This window comes from Condylura cristata, unplaced genomic scaffold (assembly GCF_000260355.1).
Source record: "Condylura cristata isolate star-nosed mole 26May11 unplaced genomic scaffold, ConCri1.0 scaffold00009, whole genome shotgun sequence".
NCBI lineage: Eukaryota > Metazoa > Chordata > Mammalia > Eulipotyphla > Talpidae > Condylura > Condylura cristata.
Window position 1 is genome coordinate 41,695,048 of NW_004567110.1, and position 11,172 is coordinate 41,706,219.

General features: G+C 35.7%; 1 protein-coding gene across 1 annotated transcript in view; it reads right to left on the reverse strand.

Annotated features, from left to right (window-relative positions):
* ZFHX4 (zinc finger homeobox 4) overlaps positions 1-11,172 on the reverse strand; it is a 177,394-nt gene that overhangs the window by 141,421 nt on the left and 24,801 nt on the right. The window contains exons 2-3 of the mRNA XM_004679786.1: positions 10,893-11,172; positions 9,555-10,057 (exon numbers count right to left, since the gene is read on the reverse strand). The exon at positions 10,893-11,172 is cut by the window's right edge and continues 2,356 nt beyond it. Of these exons, the coding sequence (XP_004679843.1) occupies positions 9,555-10,057; positions 10,893-11,172 (783 nt within the window). The remainder of the gene's footprint in view (positions 1-9,554; positions 10,058-10,892) is intronic.

Consider the following 11,172-nt stretch of genomic DNA (forward strand, 5'->3'; position numbering starts at 1 on the left):
TCTCCAAATTAAGTCAATGTAAATAGTTTCAACAGGAATTCAAGCTTTATATTGAACTTATTAGCAAAATTTTGAGGATGAGCTAAAGGAAAAGCATACATTAGAAACATATGGTAGAAAGAAATTTTCTGGAAACTTAGAACCAAAATGGATCAGAAGAAAAAATGAAAGATAAAAGTAAAAGATAGCAAGAATTAGAGGGCCCTCCCTGGTGGCACAACTGTCTAAAGCACAGCACTAGAAAGCTAGCCACAGCTGCTAACTGCAGTTCCAGGCTTGGCCAGGGAGCTGACCCACATGGTGCAGCAAACCTCTCCTGTCTCACCCACTGCTCCCCTCAGCAGTGTACTTGTCAGTCTGCCTATTCTGCTCTCTGCTCTGTCTCTGAATCCTCTCACCGCTCCCGCACTTCTGACCTGGACCTAGTTCTATATGCATAAATAAATAAATCTTTAAAAAAAGAATAATAAATAATAATTAGAAACCATATGATTCTAGTCAGTAGCAGTTGAATAGTACTCCTTCCAGTAGGTATAAGGATGCCAAGAAGGAAGAAGAGAGTTGTTTTAAGCAGAAAATGTAGTGTTCTTTGACTGTTTCTGTGTAGTAAGTTAAATGATTAGAGAAGCACATTCCCTCTCTGAGGTCAGTGGGATACCATTTACTACATTACTGCTGAAGTATCCTGGTGACCTGAACAAATTAAAGCAGCTTCCAAAGGTGCTGAACTCACAATCACTGAGCATTCAGGCACTAGACATGATAAATATTCTGTAAGTTTTTCTATTTAATATGCCAAATAGCCCAAAATATTAGTAATAGGAAATTTCCTTAATGTGAAATTTGGTTGTGATAGGAAATATTAGGTAATAATTTTACACTTTTATGTAGGTTTTAAAAGATATATTTATTTATGCATACAAGAACTAGAGTATATGCCAAAGGCATGGAGTGAGAGGATTCAACAAAGACAGAGTGGGGAACAGATCAGGCAGATCTACTGAAATTCACTGCGGAGGGGAGCAGCAGGCAAGGAAGGATAGGTCTGCTGTGCCATGTGTTTTAGCTCCCTGGCCAGGGATTGAACTCAGGTCTCTGAGGTGACAGCACTGAGAATTAACCTCTTGGCCGCCAGAGAGGCCCACAGGTAATAATTTTAACTAGCAGTTGTCTCCTTCCACCCTGATGAAGATGACCCAATAGGTTTAAGTCCATCACTCCAGCTGACTGTATTCATGTGTGCAAACTCTGGTGGCCCAGTATGAATACCAGCACTTGCCGGACCTTTAAGAAAATGCACCAATTTGAAGGAATAAGAGTGGATTCCAAAATGAGTAAGTCCTAGACAGAATTAAGTTCACCTCTGAAGTTCCCCAACTTTGTTTTCCTTTCAGACTCCCTTCTCTTCCTATCCGCAAGCACAAAAGTTTTCATATTAGTGAAGTTTCATAATATAGGCAAGAGGTGGCTAGAGAAGGAACCAGAACAAACTCCAAAACAAGTTCTCACTATCTATGAGGATCTGAGCAAGGCATTTTGCCCTCAATCTCAGTTTTCTTGTATGTCAAAACTGGAATAAAAACATACAATTGCTAAGAAGAGTAAATGAGATAATGCACACAAAAAGATTAACTTATGATTGTTGTCAATATATGTTCTCTCTTCAAAAAGTAGCACCATCTTAAAAGATGATAAATGGACAAGTTATCATCAGCATAGTTTGACAGACTATATGGCAATAGAAGAAGAGATAGTTTTAGTAAGATTATTCCCAATATCACATAAATCATATAGACAGTCAATTGTCAGCTCTTTCTAAAAATGAGAATCTTTTTGCTATGGGGCACATAATCATGGACTAAAAATCAATATTTTAAAACTTTGAAAACTTTCTTCCCAAACTAGAGTTAACCGATTCAGTCACTCATTTCTTTCCATCCTCGCCCCTGAATTCCACTAATTTTATCAACAGAATGTGGAGACAAATAATACTTCAACCCTAACCTTCTTCTGCATACTCCTTAAAAATTGTTTAATGTAGTGTAAACATAATATTTATTCCTTAAACTGCAAGGAATATGAAATCAAATATCATATATATCTAAGCTATCAAATATGTATAATGAAAGAAAGGTCTTAGGAAACTCTGAAGAAATTATTGAGAACATAGCCTTAGTACACTTTTAATTTTATATTTGTCTATTTAACATATAGAAGTAATATGTTCAAGGCTACAAACATATTAAAAGACAATAAAAAATAAAATCAAGTGAAATAAAATGTCACACCATTGTTAACTACCTGTGGTAACAGAACTGGTCATAATAACCATATATCTTTAAGCAGAACTCTCATTTACTGTGTTGCAAACTGAACTTACAAAGATTCTACAAGAATTAAACTAAATTGGCACCACATTTATAAAAAGCAGTTGACTAGAATTATAATTTAACGTAGTTTTCATTCTTTAGTATTTTTTCTTCATTTTCTAGACAGTTTATCAGTTGCATCATCCTTATGTATAAAGACAAATCAGTTTCCAAGTAAAAGATCTATCCTCTTCTCTAATCCCCACCATAACCCTTGTTCTAAACTAATTAATAAAGTCTTGCAATTCAAGAGGGCAATAAGAATAAGTCAAGATATAAGGTGACATTGTGCTACATCTGCTGAAGTTCCAGAAGTCCCATCAATTTCCCTAAACCAACCACTGTTGAAAAACATGGAAGCTTTTCATAGCTAAGTATATGATTCAGTCCATGACTTTATTAGTGTCCCTGTCACATTGGAAGCACAGAATGAATTAAAGGGCATCACCTTGAAGGGCCTGGCTATATCCTACCACCTCAATGGGACACAACATCCATAAACAGAGGCATCAAAGCCCAGTACATAGTAAGCACTCAGTAAATTTATTAATATTGTTATCATTATTATTATTTATTTTATGTTTTTAGAAGCCAAACTTGAGATACCATGTGGATATTATGCAAACAGAATCTTGGCCCTTATACCAATCATCACATTTCTCCTAGGTTACGGCATCTGTGAAGACATTTCCTAATGGGTGTTATATAGGAGGCTGTGTTCTTCTTTTGAATAAATCATATAATCGTAAGCTTTCCTGAAATACACTGATAATTTGAAAAAAAAAATTACTTTAAAGGCTTGAATTATCTGAATAATGAACAAATCTCCACGTCTAATTGAACTCAGCCTGAACATAGGCTCAGACTCAAAGCAAACTTGGTAAAGCATTTCCAGTAGAACTCAGGCAGGCCAGATGTTCTGGAAGCAGAACCGAGGTCATTATGCACATGCCAGCTCCTCCTCACTCCATCCTGGGCCAAGACCCTTTCAGCAGCAAGAGGCCTGGTTAACATATGACTCTGGCTGTAGTACTGCTTGGCATCCCAGCACCCAGTTGAAAATTTCAGCAATTTTAACCAATCTCTATTGATAGAGACAGTTAAATTGAAGAAAAAGAAACACAAAGAGAGAGCACAGTAATTATGAGATTGTACCTTTGTCTGTATTAACTAGCTGACCTCATGCAGGAGGGACACATGAATGATTTACAATTTTTGGGTAAGTCAATACCTATACTTCACATCAGATAGAATAAGCACAAGCTATACAAAACCATAACATAAATCACAAAATATGAGTTGATATGATCCTGAAAAGAAGTGAATATCAGTGCTAATTGCATAGTGCATTTCTGAGATGGGGATCAGTGTGGGGGGGGAGAGTGTGTGTGTATTATTTAATAAATGTATTTATCAGTTATAAGTATTATGCAAGCACAGACTGTTCTACAAAACCAAAACTCAGAATGTTATGTAAAGAAAGTTTTCAGAAGGGACACTGCCTTACCTACCCCCTATCCTGGACATAACCACTGTACCCCTCCCATATCAAAATTCATCTAGATTAAGCAATTTCTATTTAAAACAAACAAACAAAAAAAGCATCCCGGGAAAGACTTGAAAGTCATTTACACCTTTGGCTACACTACTCTGTTTCTTTCCCCTTAATTAAAGGAATGCTAGTTTTCTTTGGGGAATTAGATTGGTAATCTTGCAACATGGCGTATTTCCATGAAAAGCAAATCTAGGTGGGTAGGATAAAATAGTAAGGGTTTCAGAAGAGTGAAGTACTGGAACATGTTCCTGATGTGTAGGGAAAACAGTAGCCCTGGTTAAGGGAAAACATGCTGAAAATAAAACAAGAGGATTGTAATGATATACCGCTTTATTTAAATTTTGTCTGGGTTTGTTAACAATTTGACCTACTAAAAATCATTTTAATCTATCTTGATATGGATATAATAAGTTGCTAATACTTGGTCTAAAATCACCCTTCTAAAGTTTGACATATGTGTGTGTGTGTGCATTTATATATTTATTTTGATAGGCAGATTTTGATCTTTTTTTTTCTAGTGAAATACAAAGAGGGTTCTCATCTCATAGTGTCATATATTACTTGTCACGTGGATGCAGTGAGAAAGCCCATATTTGTGCTGAAGTAGTCAGGTTATGACACATGGTGTGGTTCAACTAATGCCAACCTTAAAAACAGTAGTAGATGTAGTAGATAGGGCTGGCCAATTACACTGTGATCTGTGAACACCCATGATTTATTAGCTGCTATTAACTAGTGAGCTCCTCTTTATTTAATAAATGTATTTATCAGTTATAAGTATTGTGCAAGCACAGACTGTTCTACAGAAACTATGCTTTTCAAACCTCTGCCTTGTCTTTTCAGATGAGAATACAACAGAATAATCTGAATTGTGATTAGTTTTTAAAAATAAATCTGCAACTGGAATTAAATTTCACACTGCGTTTCAACCTTGAAAAGAACATAAATCTGAAACTAATAGAAAAAAGTGCAAATATTTCCATATTCAGGTTAATGTTTAGCAACAGAAAAGAATAACTTTTGTTTATCTCTGAAAACAGCTTTCTTCATCTAAACAAATGACTAGAATAAGATTAAGAAAAACCTGTTTTGGCTTCTTAGACACATACACATACTCCAATTTCCTTTTGCACAATGACTTTTATGCAAATGTGCACCATACAATCTCCTGACCTCTTTTACCATCACACCAGGACAATGACAGTTCAATAATTGAAATGGTACATCTCTGGTATATTTGATTTTAAACTGCAAAGTTGGATTCAAGCTTATTGAAATGAAAATGCTTATGATTCTTTGTTAATTCCAAAGTGATTGGGTTATTATTTCCTAGTAGCAAAAAAGCCAAAAATGTAGGTAAAACTAATTATTCCAATTTTTATTTCCTTGCCACATACTTTCCCTAATGTGCCTCCTTGTATTCTCTACTGTGACCCTCCCCCACACCTTGATTTTAGTTCTTAACCCGGATTCTTTCATCCATAACATGGATAATGAGAAAACTCCAAAAATGTTCCTTGGGGGAATGTTACACAAAAAGTTACCTAGGACTAAATCCCACGTGTGTTCCTTTGCTCACCATGGAGACAAGAGATTCATTCACTGCTCTCAGCCAATTTGAAATCCAAATATGAAAACAGCATTATGGAATTCAGACAGACTATTCTGCTTCACTACTAACAGATGCAGGAAGAAAAAAAAGCTAGCATAATTATGCATTTGACTTTGAACCACCAGAGCTGTGAACACCTCACTTAAAAATATATATAAAATTCTGATAGCAGCTGAAATGCAGGTATAGCGAGTCTATTTGCATGCCTGCTTAGGAAGGTGGTGGACCAATGGGCTGACCGGAAAAGTCTTGATCATTCTGAGCCAAGGGTAAGCTGAACTCTAAATCTAAAATATAATTACAAATCTTATTTGTTCTTGCTCAGTTTCAGCATGTACTACTAAGTGGTTTTCATTAGATTCTTTCACTGGGCTCTTTAGAAAAATTTGGGGATCACTTGATAGGTCAATCAAATTTTGATGCATTTTCTTAAGCACGTTGGAAATGAGGATTTCTTTAACATTTCTCAGTTTATCCATTAGTCTATTATTCATCTAACAAATATTTATTGAGATCGCATTATGTGACTATCAATTGACAAAAATTTATAGAGGATACAAAAGCGTGAAATGAGAAGTATATAAACAAATCTAGTGAAGTGGTCAGCTGAAAAAAACTACACACACACACGGTTTACCTTATGAGGCTGACTGAAGCTATCTATGCATTTAATATTTATTAACCTCACTTTATACATTAAAAGAGAAGATTAAGGGCAATCTGCAGTTTCATTTTATTGTTTTAATTTCCTAGACCAATTTTACTTCATCATTAAAATTTCTGGAGGAAAAATCAAAACTTAATAGTGCTCAGCACTTCAGAGAATTTCGCTTGAAGAAAAGAGTAAGATTTTTCTTAACAATAACAAATTTCCTTCTTAAAAATTCTAAGGAAAATAATACTGCCAAAAAGTGAGTACAGCTTTGTTTGTTTTTGCAGTTATGGCTAGCAATAGACATAAGACATAAAGGTGCTTTTTTTTTTTTTTGCTCCATATGGAAAGACCATCAACACACTCTGGCTCTGGGTTCTTTGCCAAAATAACATAACCCACAAGCCTTCTACCTTAAACATAAAAGGAAAGGTGTTGTTCTGGTCAAATAAAGAAATAATTTTTACTAGCATACGTCTAATGTTAAAGCTGCCCAAATCCTGCCAAATACATTAAAACAACATCTGTAAAACAGATTTTCATTAAATTGATCAGTTTAAAGTTAAGCGGCTAGGCAGATGATGCTTTCAAGCTAACCTTTCACCTTTAACCTTTAACCTCTTTAAACTAGCGTAAGGACACACACTTCTTTTAGGTAATACTGCTTCAGGTTGACAATGCAGTATTTGGGTTATTCAAATCAAACTGACACATCACCACAGTTAGTGTTATAAATCAATATGTTGTCAATAAAGAGAAAAGCTGTTTTCTCACAGTCGGGTGTTTGTCTTATAACTGCGAATTGTCACTTTCCCTCACAGTCTGAATAATTCACAAGGCAAAATGATATAAATTAACCTCCTAATGAAAATGAATTTTATATAGGAGATTATCGTCTAGTCATTAACTCAGAAACTATTTTAAATCTAAGTTTCATATTTTAGCCATATTACAAACCATCAATTTTTTTCCAGACCAATTTGTTAGGTTCTCATTTAAAAGCAATTAATGTTACTTATAAAGCAATTTTATTTTGCAGACACAAGCCGACGAAGCTTGCTAATGTCCTCATTACTGTACTTGAAAATCTTCTATATCTGACTAACACAGTTTGTGTAAATCAGCTTAGAAATGTCATCCTAACTACACTGGTATGCTGAAGTAGTTTTCCAGTTACTACTTGAAATAATAAATGTTCTTTGAAAGATAATGCAAGATAATACAGTTGGGTTTGCATAATACCCAAGTTTTAATAAATTAAATTTTTATCTTTTTAATCTTCTTTAAAGTTGAAGTAAATTTGTTCAAAGTATGTTTGTGCTTGTGGATTATTTTTAGACATCCTACTACAAGGATACATGTATTTAAGGGATAAACAAAGAAGAGTGTGGACAAGTAAATTTTTACATGGCATAACATATTTATGGTAGAATACATGTATTCTGTTTCTGGGATCTAAAAGCTCTCCACTTTAAAATCCTCTATTAACAAGCTTTTGCCTCAATGGGTTGTTATACATTAAAGACAATATCTTAAATTTCCTTGAAATATAACTTCAATAGTAATTCTGGCACCTAGCAAATATTCTGCAGATAGTAGTGGGTGGTCAATCCACAGTCATGGAGTGAATGAATAAACTGAACACATAAATAAGCACACAAGTTTAAATAATCATCACACAGATTATATAACCTTTCCTGAGAAAATGAGCAGTGATATCCTACCTTCTTTTAGCTTTTCACATGAGATTAATAAAATAGAAGAATTTGTACATTTATATCTTCTATATACAACATGTTAATTTGAAATGTTAGAGGAGCTACGTGAATATAAATACAGTTCATGAATATTCTATATAGCTCCCAGGGTTGAGATCTATTATTTATACAAACTAATGTTTGGTTTTTTATCTTCTCCTAAGTATTCTAAAAGTTTTAATAGGTCAAGTATCAGGAAAAAAAAAAAAAACTTGACTATTGAAGAGTTATCAACTGTTGCTCTACAGCTAATGAATTATAATACAATTAATCCTTTATATAATATTTCAGCACCATCAACTTAGAAGCTTTCCATTTTTCACTAGGACCTGTTCTCCCCTGAAACTCTGCAACCTAAATCTAATGCTTTCAGTATTGATCCACAGAATGCCAATATCATGGGAAAAGTGTTACAAATTCTCACACCACGTCCTTAGGTTTTTATGTTCAGTACATCAATCCAGAATTTGAACTTCAACAACCCCAACAAATAGAGTAAGCCAATCCAAATAAATAATTCCTGAACCTGACTGCGAGAACCATGATCTGTTCTTATTGTGTTTATAGTTTGAAATAGTATTAGGAAAGCCATAGGCATTATAATCACTGGTTGGCTCCTTCTAGTTTAGTTATCACTGATTTCTAGTATAAATCAATAGATAACACTTGCAAAATGGATTTTGTAATCATATTTAGAGCTTGTTACAGTGACTAATGGTTTGCAATATTTTCTGAATTTTAATATCCTCCAGACAAAAGAAGTTTTTAATAAGTTACCAAGTTATTTATCATAGAAATGAACCTGTTACATTTGTTCCTGAACCAACACAATCAAGTCAATCCAGTAAACAAACTTCAGAAAGTAAATTAGCCAGTAATTAGGGTTTAGAAAAAGTCAAGTCAAGCTGCTTAATAAATAGTGCTCATCACTTGCATGTACTCATTCTGGTTGCAGTTTTTCCAGTAACGATTAAAATATATTTTCCATTTCATGAATATTTTTGTGCCATACTCATGCGGGGTGGAGATAAAAACATTTTTAACTGGGGAAGGTCATTCAAAATACAAACCAAGTTTACTTTTAAAGGCTTTCAACTGATGTTAAGGGAGACTGTTTACTTGGCACTACTGAGAACAGAGGGGGAAAAAATGTTGCATTTGGATTGTTCTTGTTTGTCAAACAAACAAAAGATGATGCATTCAGGAGGCAGTACTGTTTTTGTCTACTCCTGGTGATCATTAACACTTAAACAACAATGGTGTTATGTGTGAATGTGTGTGTGTGTGTTTAATAACCAATACATAAAAGTGGCTTAAAAGCATTCTTTTATATATGATAATACTCGGAAAAGTTTTTTTATTTCCAGGCATCAGTCACTCGATCAAGGCCACTGAGATAGATGTAGCAGGTGCATACGGCAAGTCTTTTTCAATAAATTCTCCAATTCCACATATTGCAATGAAGGTTTAGTAATGTTAAACAGAAATTGCACCTTACCCTTTCATTCACAACCCCACCCCCTTCATTTCAATCCTTATGCTCCAAGCTCTGACACAGTTAATTCCCTTCTCTGCTCTATGCCAGCTGAAATGTATGTCTACTGCTTACCTTGTAGAGCTTCAGGGCTGCCTCATGCCTGTGATTGGTGGTATGCAAGCGTAATTTATCCACACTGTTGGTGTAGTAGTCACAGGCGTTACATTTTAGGTGCACAGGATTGCCAATGGCAATACACTTCAGCCGCCACTCATTGCTTTTGCCGCCTTCTTTAATGTGAGCGACCAGTTGATATTTCTGCATATGTTTATCAGTCTTGCAGTGGAGCTGGAAGTTGGCTTTGAGCTGAGTATTGTAGTTACAGAGCTTGCACTGGTAGATATCTCCAATTACAGCCCTCCATTCCTCTTCAGGGAGAGAGCGCTCACTGCTCACATGCACACTTAGGGCCTCCAGGCTGTCAGAGGTGAATTTGTTGCAAACAGCACACTGGAATAGCTTCAGCGCTGGGTCACTGATATAAGGTGACAGCTCTCCTGCAGTAAGGAGGGACAGGTCATCACCCATTAGCTGACCACTGGCAAGCCGGATTTCAGGCGGCAGCTCATTATTTACTACAGGAAAAAAAATTAAAAGGAAAAAATAGAGACTAGAAAACAGCACACACAAAGGATTCTGTAAAATAAAGTCTTGACAAGGAATGCGCTTTCTCTAGAGCTTAAACTATAAAAAGCTGTAATAGGATTGAATCAGGATCAATTACAATCATCCCTTTCAACTTCTAAATTCCCTCATCAGATAGCTTTAATTACTCCTACTGGGCATGATGTCATCCTGAAATTTGTATTTTCCAGAGCAAGAAAGTTGATCAATATCATAACAAAACAGTCACGTGCTTGCAATTTAAGAGCCTAGATCAACTTACAGACGCACTAATTGTTATTTCACAACTTGTCTGAAAGCTCCATGAGATTTGGCTAATACTGTATGCATGCCTATAATCTGCTAAATACCTGGGATAAGGTAACCTGTTACTGTTAATTCTCTTCAGTCACAGGCTGTAAAATATTTTTTTAATATTTAATTAAAAGTACTGGCATGCCCTTTTGAAGCTCAATTTTGGTATTTTAAAGGATAATCGCTGAAATCGAAGCTACAAGCCATGTAAGGTATGACAGCATGGCAAATGAGTGTCAAACAAACTACTAAAGGCAGACAAAGTTTGCTAACTTCCCTTCTGCTGCCCTGGATCCCTTAACTCCTTCCTCCCTGAAGTTAATTTACATTTGAAGCAAAGCACCAATGGTGTGATTACCCAGCGTATTGAGAAAGTCTCTGCTAGTAAACTTCCCGGATTTGTTGGCACTCACCACATTATCTGCGTGCACCACGCCAAATCAAAATGTGATTAGAAACTAACAACAGTGCAGAAAAGCAGTAAATACTAACCAAGTCCTGGTGCCAAAGCCACTGCTGTTGCTGGATCCAGCTGGAAAGGGTTGATCATCAGCTGTGGGTCAGCAGGGTTTTCCAGCTTCATGCCGGTCAGGCCTATGTTCTGGGCCAGGTAGTACTGATACAGCTCTGCCTCTGCCGGGGCGAGGCCCAAGTGCAGGTTGTGCTGGATCTGCTTCATGTTCTGCTGCAAAAGCATCATATTATGCATGTGCTTTTCACTGGTCATATGAATTCGGAGGTTCCTTGCTACATTGGTTTCGTAATCACAAAC